The sequence below is a fragment of the Narcine bancroftii genome, chromosome 1, assembly GCF_036971445.1.
Source record: "Narcine bancroftii isolate sNarBan1 chromosome 1, sNarBan1.hap1, whole genome shotgun sequence".
NCBI lineage: Eukaryota > Metazoa > Chordata > Chondrichthyes > Torpediniformes > Narcinidae > Narcine > Narcine bancroftii.
In genome coordinates, this window is record NC_091469.1 from 425,133,257 (window position 1) to 425,151,070 (window position 17,814).

Consider the following 17,814-nt stretch of genomic DNA (forward strand, 5'->3'; position numbering starts at 1 on the left):
AAGAATGACATTTTTTTTTCAGTTATTTCATAGTGACCAAATAAGTAACAGTAACTGGGTTCAAGATAGATGAGAGTTGAATGAAAACATCCTCTGCTTTATTTCAGCAGTGTGTTAAATCCCATGAAACTTCACTGTGCGTGTAAGACTGTAGATCGTTCACACTAAGAATGCCAAGAATATAAATTTGGAGAAAGTAATGTTGAATTATAGATAGCTTTAAGCCTGGACTCCATGCCAATGTGAATTGAATTGAGGCCAATTTATTCATTTCAAGTTGTGATCTTTTGTCAAGTTATAGGGTAAATTAATTGTAATCTACCTATAACGTTTCCAGAAGGTAAACTATAAAAGAGATACATAAAAGCAAAATAGCAAGAATTCATAGTTAGTATGTCCCTATAAGGATAATAAGCAGAGATGTATGGATCCTTGGTGAACAAAAGAAATTGAAGGTCAGGAAAAGTGAAGCGTTATGTCGGGTATGGGAAACTGTTATCAAGTGAATCCTTTGAGGAGAGATCTAAAGAAAGCAGTAAGGAGGCAAAAATGAGACATGAAATGGCATTGACCAACTGAATTAAAGAGATTTCCTGAATCTTTTATAAATATATTATGAATCAGATAAGTTTTTCGAAAAGGTGTCAAAGAGGATTGATAAAGGCAGGGCAATGAACTTCTGCAAGGAATTTGACAAGGGCCTGCATGGCAGGTTAGCCTGAAGGTTAGATCACATGGCATGCAAGGTGACCTGGACAATTGCATTCAAAATGAGACAGAAGGTAGTAGTGAAGGGATCTTGTTTGGAATTTAAGCAAGGAGGCTTGTGTCCAGTGATGTGGTAAAGGAATTGGTGCTGGATCTACTGTTGTCTGTCATTTATATTACCACTGGGATGACAGTGTTGTTAACATGATTACCAAGTTTGCAGATGATATCAAAATTTGTGGTATAGTGGACAGTAAAGGTTACTTAAGATTAAATGGTATGTAATTCAACTAGGGAAGTGAACCAAGGAATGGCTGATTAAATTTCACTAGGACGTGCAATGTGTTGCATTCTGGTAAGTTAAACCAGGGCAGAAATTGCACAGTAAATGGCAGGACCATGGAGCATGATGCAGATCAGAGAGACTGAGGCATACGGGTGTTCAGGGCCATCAAAGAATAGAACAGGATATACAGTGCCCTCCATAATATTTGGGACAAAGATACTTTTTTTTCCTTTATTTGCCCCTGTGCTCCACAGTTTTAAATTTGTAATCAAACAATTCACATGTAATTAAAGTGCACATTCCAAATTTTATTCAAGGTTATTTGTATACATTTTGGTTAGACCATGAAGCAATTACAGCACTTTTTAAACATAGTGTCCTCATTTCAGGGCACCATAATGTTTGGGACATTTGGCTTCACAGGTGCTTATCAGTACTCAGCTATATTTAATTGCTTCATTGGTGCAGGTATAAGAAAGCAAGGTTAGCTTCTAACTTTTGTTCATTTTTGGAGTCTGTAGTTGCCATTTGTTAACATGAGGACCATAATTGTGCCAATGAAAGTCAAAGAAGCCATTATGAGGTTGAAAAAAACAAGAATAAAACAGTAAGAGATATCACCCAAACATTATGATTACCAAAATCAATAGTTTGGAACATCATTAAGAAGAAAGAGCGTACTGGTGAGTTCAGTAATCACAAAAGGACTGGTATTCCAAGGTACTCCACTGATGATGTCAGAAGAATTCTTATCATAATGAAGAAAAATCCCCAAAGATATGACCGACAGATCAGAAACACTCTTCTGGAAGCAGATGTGGACGTGTCAATGACTACTGTCTGCAGAAGACCATGAACAGAAATACAGAGGCTACACAGCAAGATGCAAACCACTAGTTAGCCACAGAAAGGATGGCCAGATTACACTTTGCCAAGAACTATTTAAAAGAATCTGCAGAATTCTAGAAAAAGGTCTTGTGGATAGATAAGATCAAGATTAACCCATAACAGAGGGATGGCAAGAGCAAAGTGTGGAGGCGTAAAGGAACTGCCCAAGAGCCAAAGCATACCACCTTTGAAATGGTTTCCATCTTTAGTGTAGCCTTTGTATTTCTGTTCATGAATTCTTCTGTGGAGTGCAGTAATGGACACATCCACACCTGCCACCTGAAGAATGTTTCTGATCTGTCAGACAGGCGTTTGGGGATTTTTCTTCATTATGATGAGCATTCTTCTGTTCACAGCAGTGGAGTCTTCCTTGGCCTAACAGTCCCTTTGTGATTACTGAGCTCACCAGTATGTTCTTTCTTCTTAGTGATGTTCAGAGCATTTGATTTTATTAATTCTAAGGTTTGGACAATATTTCTTACTTTTTTTTTCTGTTTTTCAGCCTCATAATGGCTTCTTTGACTTTCATTGGTACAACTCTGGTCTAGGTCCTCATGTTGACAAAATGGTAACTACAGACTCTCTTATACATGCACCAATTATACATACCTGAATAATCACAGACATCTGTGAAGCCAAATGTCCCAAACATTATGGTGCCCTGAAATGAGGGGACTATGTATAAAAAATTGCAATTTCTACATGGTTAAATCAAAATATATGCAAATAACCTTGAATAAAATTTGGAATGTGCACTTTAATTACATGTGAATTGTTTGATTACAAATTTAAAACAGTGGAACTCATGGGTAAATAAAGGAAAAATGTGTCTTTGTCCCAAATATTATGGAGGACACTGTAGATAATTTACAGATGTGGACAGAAAAATGGCAGATGAAGTTTAATACATAAAAATAAGGAAGTCATGTTGTGGCTTTGTGAAACTTTAGTTAGGCCACACTTGGACTATTTTGTGCAATTCTAGCTACCCCCATTACAGGAAGGACATAGAAGCCTTGGAAAGGGTTCAGAGAGATTGACCAGGTTATTGCCTGGTATATAGGGTATGAAGTATGGAGAGAGTTATTAGGTTGTTTTCTCTGGAGAATCAATCACTGACAGAAATTTATATCATTATGAGAGGCATCAATAGGGTTGACATTCAGAATCTATTTTTTTCCCATGGTAAAATTACTAGAGGACATTTGTTTAAGGTGAGGAGGCAAAGTTTGAAGGAAATGTGTAGAACAAGTATTTTTTTAAACACAGAGAGTAATAGGTTCCTGGAATAGGCTGCAGTAGTAGTAGTAATGGAAGTAGTTACTATATTCATATACTCAGTGCCTCAACCAATGAAGCTAAGCATGCCAAATATCTTCTTTATCACCTCATCTACTTGCATGACTACTGTTAAGGATCTATGGACTTGAAATCCCAGATCACTCTGCACATCAATTCTTTTAAGAGTCCTGTTATTAAGTGTATATGTTCCCCACACATCTGGCCTCCCAAAGTGCAACACCGAACACTTCCCTTGGTTAAATTCCATCTGCCATTTCTCTGACCATATCTGTAAATAATCTATATTCTGATATATTTGTTGATAGCCCTTTATACTGTCTTCAGCTCTATAAAATAATTTCAGAGGCTTATAGATAAACATAGTAATTGAGGGATGTGCATTATGAGCAAACAAACGTTTTACTTGCATCATTTTACTTGCACCAAAGGATCTGCTCATATGTTGTACTGTTCTCTGTTCAATTGATTTAGCATAGAGAGGCTTCTCAATTGGCATAGACGAGTTGGACTGTAGGACTCTATATAAATGATTTCCTTTCATTGATCACAGCTCTAGAAAAATATTTTACTTTAACATAATGCAAACTTCCCCATGTCTGGCCCAAAGCATATTTAAGCAATTATATAAGAACATAAAAACCTAAGAAATAAGAGCAGATGTAGACCATCCAACTCATCGAGCCTGCTCTGCTATTCGATGAGATCATGGCTGATCTGATGATATGCTCATCTCCACCTAGCTGCCTTTTCCCCATAATCCCTTCATTCCCCTACTATGTAAAACATCTATCCAACCTTGCCTTAAATATATCTACTGAGGTAGCCGTCACTGCTTCAGTGAGCAGAGAATTTCACAGATCCACCATCCACTGGGAAAAGCAGTTCCTCCTCATCTCGGTCCTAAATCTACTATCATGAATCTTGAGGCTATGTCTCCTAGTTTTGGCCTTCCCTACCAATGGAAACAAATTTCCTACCTCTATCTTATCTATGCTTTCATAATTTTGTACTTTTCTATAATTCTAGTGAGTACAGTCACAGATGACTTAACCTCTCCTCATAAGCTTACCTCCTCATCTGTGGAATCAACCTGAACTTCCTCTGCACCACCTCTAAAGCCAGCATATCTTTCCTCAAGTAAGGAGACCATAACTGTATGTAGAACTCCAGATGTGGTCTCACCAGTACAGTTGCAGCATAACTTCCCCTGCTCCTAAATTCAATCCTTCTAGCACTGAAGGCCAAAATTTCATTTGCATTTTTGATAGCCTGCTGCACCTGCAAACCAATCTTTTGTGATTCATGCACAAGCACTAACAAGTCCTTCTGCATAGCCATTTAAATTGCTTGCCTTTTAAATAATACTTTTATATTCAATTTTTTTCCAAAGTGGATAACTTCATACTTACCAACATTATACTCCATCTTCCAGACCCTTGCCCACTCATTTAACCTATCTATATATAGGTTATATCTATATATCCAACCTGTGAGCCACAAAGAATATCATACAAGTCCAAATAAATGTGGCAACCTTGTAAGAAGTCTATAATTTCATTCTCCTCTACCTGCTCTTTAAGAAATACTGTAATTTCCAATGTGCTCATACCACAATGCCACAAATCACATATAGGTATAACCTCAATAAAGTGCCACACAAGAATTGCAAGTGGAACTAATGTTTTTCAAATGATACAGTAAGCATCATTTCTATGTTTAGATTTTATGTTGTCATTAGCTTCATTTTTAGGAAGATTTTGCAAAAAAAATTAAATACATCAACCCATTCTTACAACTGTGTTGATTTTGCCATTTTCGTTTGTCATACTGTCACGATGGTGTAGGTGTGCAAAGGGTTTGGCTGCTCCCCACGATTCCAGGTATCTTGTCATTCTGACAGAAGCTCGCATCTTGGCTCCATCTGCAGTGTGGCGATGTCTAAAATGATGCTGTGGGCTACGTCTCTCCACCTGTGTTTTAAAATAAAGATGTTAAAGACCAATAATTTCTAAAGATCTCATTCAAAGTAGGCACTAATCTGGATTAAAATGTACAGATTGTTTAGTAGAAATTTAGAGTGATTCTTTAAGATCTAACCCATCTTAAAGTTGTTTCATTCCCTGGATTCAGAACAGAAATTGTTACAGTGTTTAATTACATTTAGATGTTTTCTTTTTGGATTCTGCAAATTCTTATATAGAATGAGATTGGAAAAATCTTTCCCAATAATGATGGTGTCATGGAAAGAATTCTGTAAAGACACAACCATGCAAGCAGGACACTACTGTACAATCTGAAGGTTTAATCATTATTAAATGAATGTGGTTCAACAATTTATGTCAATTCCACAAGTCATCTTCTTAAATCTTAAATTCAACCACTTGTATTTTTCATTTGGTTAAACATAATTAACAAGTATAGGCGCGAGTAACTTCTTAGCCATTCCTAGCTTCACTGAATTGGTCTGCGTGATTTCATACTGCACCAAAAGCTTCTTCATTTTAAAAATAGGGCCCAGTTTGGTACATTCACATCACTGGATCATCAAACTCCTTCACCGCCATCAAGTGAGGAGTACTGCATTCAGAAATTATCTTGTTCTCACCTCCCTATGGCCATCAATCACCAAGCCTACATCATGACTGGATCGATTAAAAGGAAAGGATCACAGTCTTGTTTAATCAAATAAATATTACTTGTAGAATGAAATGAAATGTTGTCACAGAGTTTGAAATGAAGAACCAAGACAAGAAAAGCAAATACCAAAGCAAATTTCACAGAAATGCAAAAAAAAATAAAGTGGGAAAAGCATAAATATTCTGAGAGTAAATGCCAATTGCTTAGAGCAAATATATACCAACAAGGAACAAATAGTTAAGGGTTTCAAGTCTAGAAATCCTTGGATTGTTCATGACTGACAGAATGAAAAGGAAGTCCATGTCAGAGTGTAGAAAGGTTAGAGGAGCATTGAAAATAAGGAAGTAAAATTACAAAAAAATGTAGGCTAGTGAAAATATATAAAGGATAAAGATCATGAATGCTCAAAATCTGAAAAGTTACAAAATGCTTAAAATATTCAGTTGAGCAGCATATCTGCAACAACAGAAGTTCTCTGAAAAAACTGCTGGCTCAAGAATTATGTAAGGTATTTTATAAATATGTAATGAGCAGAAGGATAACAATGAACACAGTGAGGGGTTTGGGAGACTTAACAAGCAAGGTAGTTATTAAGTAATTTATGCCTTTTTCAACAAAGATGGATATGATGTGGACTTTAAAGAATGATGGTGAAATGAAGGAATTGATAAAACATCATGGAGAAAAGATTAAATAAATGAACTCCTTTGAAAAAAGATGAATGTCAATCCTTAAATAAACTCTATCACAGACTGCTTAGACAATCAATGAACAAAAAAAAAATGCTCAGAATGACTCTGGGATTAATAGTGGGGCCAAATGAATGGAAGATTCTGAATGGAATACTGTTGTTTAAATGAGAAATATCAAAATACAATGAGTATTAATGATTTCAGCATTGAAAGCAGGAATATTACTGAAATAAATTCAGAAAGACAATTAATTTTATGTATAAAAGAACGTAGAACATAATAGCATAATACAGGCCCTTCAGCCCACCTTTTTATGCTAACCTTTTAAAACCTACCCAACAACCATCCAATCCTTCCCTAGCTCACACCTATAACCCACTATTTTTCTTACATCCATGTTCCCATTGAAGAGTCTTTTAAATATCCCTATTGTACTAGCCTCCTCACCACCCCTGTCAATGCATTCCAGGAATCCACTACTCTCTGTGTAAAACTATTTTCCTCTGACATCTCTCCTCAACTTTCCTCTACTCTCCTTGCTATTTTCACTGCAGGAAAAGGGTACTGGCTATCTACCCTATCTATGCCTCTCATAATCATATATTCAGTACCTCTATTATATCATCTCTTGTCCATTATCAATCACTCAAAGGGGAAAAGCTCTAGGTCTGTCAGCCTTGCTTCATTGCATGTTCTCTAGTCCAGGAAACATCCTAGTAAATTTCCTCTGCATTCTCTCTAAAATTTTCACATCCTTCCTCTAATGAGGTGACCAGAACTGAATGGAATAGTCCAAGTGTGGTCTAACCAGAGTTAGATTGGATTTTCAAATGATCCCTCTATTACTATTTGCCTCTTGAACTCAATCCCCCATTTGTGAAGGCCAATTCACCATACATACACCTCCTTAACTACCTGATCAACGTGTGCAGCAACCTTGAGGGATCGATGGACTTGGACCACAAGGCCCCTTTGTTCCTCCACACTGTTAAGAATCTTGAATATTTTTTGATATTCCAAAGTGCATCACTTCATACTGATCAGGGTTGAACACCAACTGTCACTAATTTACCCAAATTTGTATCCTGTCCCTATTGTACAATACAACAAACTTTTACACTATTCACAACACCTCAAATCTTCATGGTCACCTCATTATAAGAAAGATGTGGAAGCTATGGAGAGAGTGCAGAGGAGATTTACCAGGATGTTACCTGGATTGAAAAATAAATTTTATGAGGCAAGGTTAGCAGAGCTGGGACTTTCCTCTTGGAGCATAGAAGGATGAGAAAAGACTTAATAGAGGTCTACAAGATTATGAGAGGCATAGATAGGGTGGACAGCCAGCACTGTTTTCCCAGGGCAGGAATAGCAAACACCCGAGAACATGTGTACAAAGTGAAGGGAGGGAAGTTTAGGGGAGACATCAGGGGTAAGTTTTTTTTTTACACAGAGAGTTGTGGGTCCTGGAGGTGGTGGTAGAGACTGAAACATTAGGGGCATTTAAGAGACTCTTAGACAGGCACACAGATGGAAGAAAAATAGAGGGTTATGGGGTAGAGAGGGATTAGTATTTTTTTAAAGGAATATATGGGTCACCACAATTCTATGTCCCATCTGCAAACCATCCATAAAATCACAATGAGCAGGGGTCTCACTATTCACCAATCTCCAAGAAGAAAATATTCTTCTATACCACCTTCTGCAGGGAAGTCATTTCTAAATCCCAGCAATAATGGCTCCATAAATCCCATGCCTCATGACGGTCTGAATGAGCCTATCATTGGGGCCTTGTCAAACATCTTACTAGAATCCATGTACACCACATCCACCAACCTACCATCATCAATTCTTTTTGTCACTTCCTCGAAAAACTTAATTAAGCTTGTAAGACTCCAACAGTTTTCTCAACCCTAATCTATAATTTCCAGGATTCTCCCACTTACCTTTCTTAAATAAGGAGATAACATTTGCCATTCTTCAATCTTCTATTACTTTTCCTGTGGCAAGGGAGGGCTCAAAGATCATTGGCAATACTCCAGCAATCTCTTCCCTTACTTTTTATAGTAATCTGGGGTGTATACCATCTGGTCACAGGAACCTATCTACCAGAATATATTTAAGAAAAACCAGCACTTTCTCTTTATTAACCTCAACATGCACAGTAGGCTGTTCTGCACTTACCTCACATTCATCAATGTTCCCCTCCCTAGTGAACACTGAAGTATTCATTTATGACCTCCCCTGCCTTCCCACCTGCAGGCACATGTCCCCTACCTTTTATTCATAATCAGTCCTCTCCTCTCTCTGATCATCATTCTGTTCTTCATGTTTGTGTAGAACATCTTAGGGTTTTTCTTAATTCCCTTGCCAAGGCCTTCTCATGACCCCTTCAAGCTCTTCTAAGTTGCTTAAGTGCCTTCATGGCTCCTATATAACTTTAATGAGCCCTTACCTTTGGTTCCCAAAACTTTATTTATGCTTCCTTCTTAATTTTCCATTCCACCTCTTGTTAACCATAGCTCCTTTATTCACCATTTCACCCTATTTCAGTGGGAAAAACCTATCCAGAATACCATGCAAGTAGTCCCGAAACATCCCCCACATTTCTGTTTTGCACAGATTAATCAAAATGAAATATTGGGCATATATTAATGTACCTCAGGTTTGATTAATGTCTATAATTTTAACTTGAGTTATAAGGAGGTCAATAATGGTGTAATATACCATATATACTCAAGTAATAGTCAACTTCATGTAAAAGACAACCTTCCCTATTTTTGGCCAAAAAAATCTGTTATTTTCTATTTGTAAAAGTTGACCCTAATCTCTCATCTCGGGGCTGGCTGCCTGCAGGTCGGAGCTCCCGACACCTTTGACGCAGATGCCTGATGCCTCTGACAATGCAGATCCTTACCACAGTCCCAACCTTCTCCATTCTTGCATCCACGCCAACTCTCTCACACCTCCCCTAGTCAATCCACATTTCCTCCTTTTCTTTCTACTCCCCAACCCTTTGTGGTTTTACTTTAATCATGGTGTCTCCAGACTTTCGTCTTCTACTCTTTTTTTATCATTTGGTAGGATGTGTGTTTTGATGAGCAGATGCTTTATTATTACTTTAATTCATTGTGCTTCTGTTCTTTATTTGTTTAGAGATTATTTGGACCTTTGTTACTGATACAAATTTTGGATTCTAGTATGATGTAATAGTCTATCCAATAAATTTAACGTTAAAAAAAGTCTAGAAATTTTGACTTTTATACGAGTATCTACACGAGGTGAAACGGCTTTTACTAAGATAATTATTGCAGATTGGCTAGACCTATTAAATCCATGGTATTTAAACCCATGTATTTTAACACCGACTCAGTGCCAGACAGCAAAAAGGTTGATAGGAGGTTTGATGACTGGAAGGCTGTTTGAAGGCAAGTTGATCTAGAAATAAATCAAGGAGTAATAAATAAGACATTGGCAGACCACTGGTTGTGTGGTCAATAACAAAGAAGAAAAATATCGGCTTCAAAGGGACAGGTCAGATAGGTGGAAAAGTATCAAGTTAAATTAAATCCAGAGAAATCTCAAGTAACTTGTGCAGGGATGCCAAACAAGGTAAGGAAATATATAATAATTGGTCAAATACTGAGCTGCTTAGAGGGATGTGGGATATTTGTGTGAATATCTTCAAAACACCGATCATCACTGACACAACACATCAATCAGGAAGTAAAGGTGGCAAGACAATACACAGGAAATTTTCTTTATTGGGTGAGACAGAGAACACAGATCAGGGATGTTATTCAATAACTGGAAAAAAATATTGTTTAGGTCACCGTGCACATTTCAGTCACCTCACTGCAGGAAGGATGCAATAACAATGGAAAGGATACAGAGAAGATTTGTAAGGACATTGTTGGAGATGGAAACGTTTAGTTAGGGGGAAATGTTGCTAGAACAACGTTGTTTACTTTGGAATGAAGTAGACCTGAGTAGATGTTCAATGATGCAAATAAAAATTCTGAGACCCAGATAAGGTAAAAAAAAATTAAAATGTATTCCCCTTGAAGGGAAGTCAGTAACTCAGTGGCATAGATTTATGTTGTAGTGAAAATAAGAAATGGATGCAGAATAGGCTGTTCTTTCCTTACACCAGTTTTGTCAGTTAATAAAATCATGGCTTTTTTTTTCTTGCCAGCATTGGACTAAACTGAATGAACAACAATATGTTTTGGGTAGAAATTTCATGGGTGATAAAATTTCCTCTTATCTCTATGGTGAATAGCTGATCCATTATTTTGAGATTATTAACCTGACTTCAGGAGGAACATTATTGTGGAATCTATCCTTGCCAATAGGATTAGATATATTTTAAGTTTGTCCCTCATTCCTCTAAATTTAAGAGAGCATAAGTGTAGTTTGATTTTTCCTCATGGACAATACCATCTTATATCTGGTTGTCAAAGGATTTTAAGTCAAGCCCTCAGTAATACATAACAAAAACAGTGAAAAAAATACAACAGAATGCAAAATAAAATACAATCAATAGATTTACAATTGAAATATCTGAAAATTAAACTGACATTCATGGTGCAGTTGCATAACTATATTTTTTTAAGGACAGATTAGAATAGAAGACATAATGAATGCATTGAGCAGCCAAGTCTAGAATGAGAGAAGCCAATGAATAAATAATAAGGCTCATTCTTCTGAGGCATTCAATTCCCCAGACATTCTTCTTCTCAAGGTAACCCTGCCATTTCAATAAAATGCAAGCTTGCTCAGTATCCATAGTAATCTTTGTGTATTCTGTGTCAAATTCCTGTAAAAAATGTCTGGACCATTTTGTTTTTCTTTCAGGAAACCATCTTTTTTAAATCCATTTCTTTCTTCCAAAATGAAAGTTTCTTCCCCAAACAGAGAATGATATCGACAGTCATATGTTTAAATTCAAATGTTTGACCTCACTATAAGACTTGATTTTTTTTTGCCTTTAACCTAAAGATACTGGTATATGTGGCTAAATCGACAAAGCCAGGAGTGAAAGGTAAATGTTCCTGCACAACATATTCTTTGTAATCCTCAATGAAAATTTTATTGGGCAGATTCCAATGATATGAACTTTCTCTGCTTGGAGGATAGGGAGATCAAGGAGGGGGATGTTGCTATCAAGGAGAAGGAGGAGGCAATTGATCTCTGAAGAGTGATAGTTCCCCTTGGCCTTATGGGATTGATCACAGGTTATTGAGAAAAGGCAAAGAGGAAATTGCTGTGGCCTTCATAGTGGACTTTGAAGGACTAGTCATGGGTGAAATTCCAGAGGACTGGAGAATAGCTAATGTTGGTCCTTTGTTTTAGAAGATCATTGTGGATAATTAATGTTTAAGAGGCATTTTAATATACTAATGAATAGGCAGGGAATGATGGGATATATTCTGTAAACAGGCTGATATGATTATTTTAATTTGCCATCATGAATGGCAAAGAGATTGTAAGCTAAAGGTCCTATCCCTGTGCTGCACAGCCACATGTTCTATGTTCTTTATTTTGACATGAAATCTAGGTGAAAAAGTTAAGACGACTGCATCTGGAAGTGAATAAGTTGGTAATACTGTGCCAATTTCTAATTAATATTGAATAATGTTTCTGGAAAATAAACTGTTTAAGTCTGAATTCTCAACCCCATAGAAGTAAATTAATGACAGAGATATAAAAATGATTCATTTACCTCTCCCCTTTAGTTCCATCTGCACCATTTAAATTATTTTTGGATCAATAAATATAATTTATATGTTCTGATATCATATTTCCAACATAACAAAATAAGAAATAGAAACAGGAGTAGGCCATTTGGCCCATCAAGCCTGTTCCACCATTCAATATGATCATGGGTGATCTGATGTTCAGTTTATCAACATAACCCTTAATTTCCCCTACTATGGAAAAAATCTATCCAATCTTGTCTCAAATATGTTTACTGAGATAGGTTCCACTGCTTCCATGTATAGAGAATTCCATAGATTCACCACTTTCAGGGAAAAGAAGTCTCTCCACATCTCTATCCTAAATCTACAACCCTGAATTTTGAGGCTATGCCCTCTAGTTCTCATCACATCTTTCAGTAGTAAAAACTGACTGATCTCTATCTTATCTATTCCCTTTATAATTTTATATATCTTTACAAGATCCCCTCTCATTCTTCTGAATTCTAGCAAGTACAATGCCAGTCGATTCAATCTCTCCTGATAGGCTAACACCCTCATCTCTGGAATCAATCAAATGAATCTCCTCTGCACTGTCTTCAAGGCCAGTATATACTTCCTTGAGTAAAGAGACCAGAACTCTGTGAAGTACTCCAAATGCAGCCTCATCAACTCCTCTTGCAATGAAGGCCAACATTCCATTTGTCTTCTTGATAACCCATTTCACCAGCACTCCCATGTCCTTTTGCATCACAGTATGCTGTAAAGAGATAGACAACAGACTCGCCAAGGCAAATAGCGCCTCTGGAAGACTACACAAAAGCATCTGGAAAAACAACCACCTGAAGAAACACACAAAGATCAGCGTGTACAGAGCCATTGTTATACCCATGCTCCTGTTCGGCTCCAAATCATGGGTCCTCTACCGGCATCACCTATGGCTCCTAGAACACTTCAATCAGCGCTGTCTCCGCTCCATCTTCAACATTCCCCAACATCGAAGTAATCAAGCTGGCAGAGTCCGCAAGCATCGAATCCATGCTGCTGAAAATCCAACTGCACTGGGTGGGAAACGTCTCCAGAATGGAGGACCATCGTCTTCCCAAGATCGTGTTCTATGGTGAGCTCTCCATTGGCCACCGAGGCAGAGGTGCACCAAAGAAGAGGTACAAGGACTGCCTAAAGAAATCTCTTGGTGCCTGCCACATTGACCACCGCCAGTGGGCTGATATCACCTCCAACCGTGCATCTTGGCGCCTCACAGTTCGGCGGGCAGCAACCTCCTTTGAAGAAGACCACAGAGCCCACCTCACTGACAAAAGACAAAGGAGGAAAACCCAACACCCAACCCCAACCAACCAATTTTCCCTTGCAACCGCTGCAACCGTGCCTGCCTGTCCCGCATCAGACTTGTCAGTCACCAACGAGCCTGCAGCAGACGTGGACATACCCCTCCATAAATCTTCATCTGTGAAGCCAATCCAAAGAAAGATGCTGTAATTGCTTGCCATTTAAGTAATAATCTGATCTTCAATTTTTCCTTCCAAAGTGAATAATGACACATTTCCCAACATTGTACTCCATTTGTCAGACTATTGCCCATTCACTTAACTTATCTATATCTCTCTCCAGACTCTCTGTATCCTTGGCATAATTTGCTTTTCTATTCCATTTAGTGTTGTTGACAAACTTAGATCCATTACACCCCGACCCCTCATCCAGATCTTTAATGTATATTGTGAACAGTTGTGGGCCCATTACCTACCCCTGTGTCACAGCGCTGACAACTGATTGACAACTAGAAAAACACCCATGTGTCCCAACTCTCTGCTTTCTATTAGTTAACCAATCCTTTATCCCCTACTCTCTACATCTTTATATTATGGACAAGTCTTTTATGTGGCACCTTATCAAACACTTTCTGGAAAGTTCCCTTCTATCTAATTTAGATTGTGTGTCTGATAATTCATCAATATGATTAGTTTAAAAAGTTTATTTTTGGGTGGAAGTGTGGAAAAATGGAATAATATCATGCTCTAAATTAACTTGCAATTATTAACAGTATCCAATTTATTTTAATATTGGAGCTATTAATCAAAAAGGCAACAATGCTATAACCAATTATTCATGAAATTTCAGGTTTTAGATTCAAACAGAATTACTAACATTGAGATAAGATTTTGAGGACCATGTTGCTGGAGGCTTGTCATCATGAATGATCCTAGGTTATTCTTTATTTGCTGCCACTTTAAAGATTTATAATAAAGGTGGTGAGGAGAGATTAATTAATTATACCAACCTTTGGGTTGATCACCAGGTGGGTCCTGATGTTATGTTCCTTGAGGTAGGGATCTCTGATATGTCCATTACCTTCCTCCACTTTATAAACACCATTCAAATGCTCCAGTGTGATTGATGTGATATGCACACGACTAGCACAATGAAAAATAAGAAGTAAAAAATAAATAAAATTATTTAGTATGCAAAGGTAAATGTAAAGAGTGAAAACTGCATGGTAGTTCAAACTTAGCAATTGAAATATGCATAGGTCACAAGAATGAATTTTTGGTGTTATTGTCTCAGACACATCAGAATGCCAAGGATCTAAAAGCAATGCCAATATTAATTGGATAAAGTTCAATTCCACATTTTAGAATCAAGAAGTTATGGAACTACTTATTGATAATTGAAGCAGGTTGAAATTGTTGATCTTGAAAGGGAGAAAGACCAATAGGTAATTTGTTCTTCAGCTGTTCTGCTAAATCATCATGTCAGATAACACACTCTTGAATTTTAATTTTGTGTAATCCCTGATCTTGATCTCCTCACACCCTGATATCACTACGAGTCTGTCAATACACACTTAGCTGAAGCAAGAGTTTATCTATTAAATTCCATTGCTGGACCGATGTTTATAATCCAGACTGAAACTTCAGTGTACAACTGAGAGAATGTTGCAAATGAATTGTTAAATTGAGGACGTCCATCACTTAAGGTGCGACAAAAGAGCAGAAATTGTCTATGTGCTTGCTCACCAGTCAATAACAACAAAAAAACTTTCATTTTTGAAGCCTGCAATTCAAAATAACCAACACATTAGCCTCTAAAATAAAAGTCATTGCATTTAAACACATTTATTTGCTTTTATTTTAAATCTGCATTATACCTCTCATTGATTTCCTTATCCGGCTGTGACAGAATATAATTGTTTTTAGGAGATAAATTGGGGCAGTGTTTGTTAGTGTAGGTCACATACAAACACTTTAAAACAGATCTTATTTAAAATACTGGAGCTCTGCTAATGCTAGACATGTCAGGCCCTCAGAGCCTTTGCAAAACCTTTTGAGAGTGCCCAAGAGACTTTTACAAAAAGGTAACAAATGAAAGAGCTTGTCGGAGCCACAGACAGTCTGGAGGGATACTTGTTGTTCTAAGAGGGTCATGTGGTTTTTTTTCAAACAGAGAGAGTCAAACAGGTTTTCTGTGTGTGTGTGTGTGTGTGTGTGTGTCTGTGTGTGTGTGTCTGTGTGTGTGTGTGTGTGTGAGAGAGAAAGAGAGAGACACTCACACACACACACACACACACACGCACACACACACACATCACACACACACACATATCAGTTCTACAGTGTTACAGACAGTACCAGCAGCTGGGACTGGAACAGGACAAGCTGGCAAGCTTGTGGAAAACCCCATTTGGAAGACGGGTTGTGAGTGCTTAGTTCAGTCTGCTCAAAGCCCTTGTGGTTCATGCAAGAGGAGAGGACTGGCAGTCTAATGTTTCACTTGAAATAAGAAAACAAGAAGGAACTCTGTGGTGACCTGAAAGAAAGAGGTTATCATCTGGAGAACCCTGAGGGGGCAAGTTTCTTCAGCAAGACATTGAAGTGGCTGTGTGTCCATCATACAACAAATCTCTCTCTGAAAACTGACAAGAACCTTCCTGAGTGCTAACTTACCTTTCAAGCACCAAAGCCTGGTGAACTTTATAAATGTTAAATTCTGTGCACAATATAATAATTGTCTGCAACCAGTGAACTTGAAGGAATGAGAAGTAAAATTGGACTGTGAACCAAAGAACTTTTCTGAACTTACACACACATTTCAGGCACGTGTGCTTAGAATTAAAAGGGGGTTAAGTTAGATTAGTTAAGCCAATCTTAATAAGTTAAAGAGTGATTCTCTTTTCATGTTTAAAGATAAAATTTTGTTTAAGTAACCATTTGTCTTGGGTTTTGGGGTCCTCTGGGCTCGTAATCCAGAATTCAAAAATTTTGGATTATGATACATAAGTATATTGGTGAAGTTTCATGTATTCAAATTTCTTTGAGCCCTAGACTCTCTGTCTTGGGAGACACACTTAGGTAACTTGGGGATAAATACTCTTAAAATTGGATTTAGGCAAGTATAATGGTAGGAAGACCAATTATACATAGAGGTTGGAAGAATTTGGGGGGGGGGGGGGGGGAAACCATCATCTCAGGAATGGGCCTCAGAAATGACCAAACTGGCAGCGTTTGAACATGTCTTACAAACAGTTTGATAAATTAGACTCTATACAATAAAATGGGTTTCCTGGTTGGGGGGGGGGGGGAGGTGGGGGGGAGAGGGGAAATAGTGGTGGATGCTGTGGTGAAGCATATTAATGAAGAGCAGTGTTTCTTCTGTTATTAGAGGGCTAAATAAATAAACAAGAAATAAATAAATATGGTTATTATATTGATATTTTTGTTGCCATGTTTGTTTCTATTTGATGGATAAGTTTATGTTTTACATAACTTTAACACTGACTCAAGTATTTGGAGAAACCTTTTTTAAGAATTCAATAAAATTTAAGTCAAAAAAATGATGCAGTGAAGGAAAAGTCAGAGGAAATTCAAAGCCCAAATTTTTAATAATTATTTTATAACTGCATAAAATGTAAAATTGAAAATATATGACTTGAAATTCTGGTGCAATAGGCATTGCAATGGCACATTAAAGGTCATCGACTCTACCTTGCACCTTGCAAATGTCTTACCCAGGACTAAAGGTAGATCAGCTCCAGGGGTGAGGAAATTGAAGTAATCAACTCTGAAATGTGACTTGAGTGTTGTTTAGGTGAACCGTATGAATCATTGTGCTTATGGACAAAACATTTGATCAGGTCTCAGATGGGAGGATGGATAGGGGGAAGGGGCTAGATTCATATGGGTGGGCAGAGCGGTTATGAGAAACCAAAGGTAACCAAGACTTACCGGTACTTATTAGAGACCCAATCCAAGGTAGGATGATGGTCTTTCCTGAATGACATGGCTTAGTCATATCATGCACTAACTCAAGTCAGGTATGCCAGGTTAAATCTCCAGAAAGTTCCAAGTCAACTTTATAGTATGATGTAATAAGATTTATAGAAAGCTTTATTTTAGGCACGGACAAAACTGTTATGCAATTGAATTCTTTGGCTATTCTGCCTTACTAATTTATCTTTATAAAGAAGAAAAGTATAAGAAATAAATTACATAAATATATACAGCTTGCTTCGTGGATCTCAACTTTTCATTTCACACCAAATATATTCTTTCTTCTGTAAGGAAACAAAATGACTATAAAAATGTAT

General features: G+C 37.4%; 1 protein-coding gene across 7 annotated transcripts in view; it reads right to left on the reverse strand.

Moving 5' to 3' along the window:
• Window positions 1-17,814, reverse strand: part of LOC138751634 (adenylate cyclase type 2-like) — a 650,763-nt gene that overhangs the window by 116,686 nt on the left and 516,263 nt on the right. For all 7 annotated transcript variants that reach the window (XR_011350095.1, XM_069914176.1, XM_069914177.1 and 4 more), the window contains 2 exons: window positions 14,512-14,644; window positions 4,978-5,154 (listed from right to left, as the gene is read on the reverse strand). Coding sequence is in view for 6 of the 7 variants with exons in the window: in XM_069914176.1 (XP_069770277.1) it covers window positions 4,978-5,154; window positions 14,512-14,644 (310 nt within the window). In the remaining variant the exon portion in view is untranslated. The remainder of the gene's footprint in view (window positions 1-4,977; window positions 5,155-14,511; window positions 14,645-17,814) is intronic.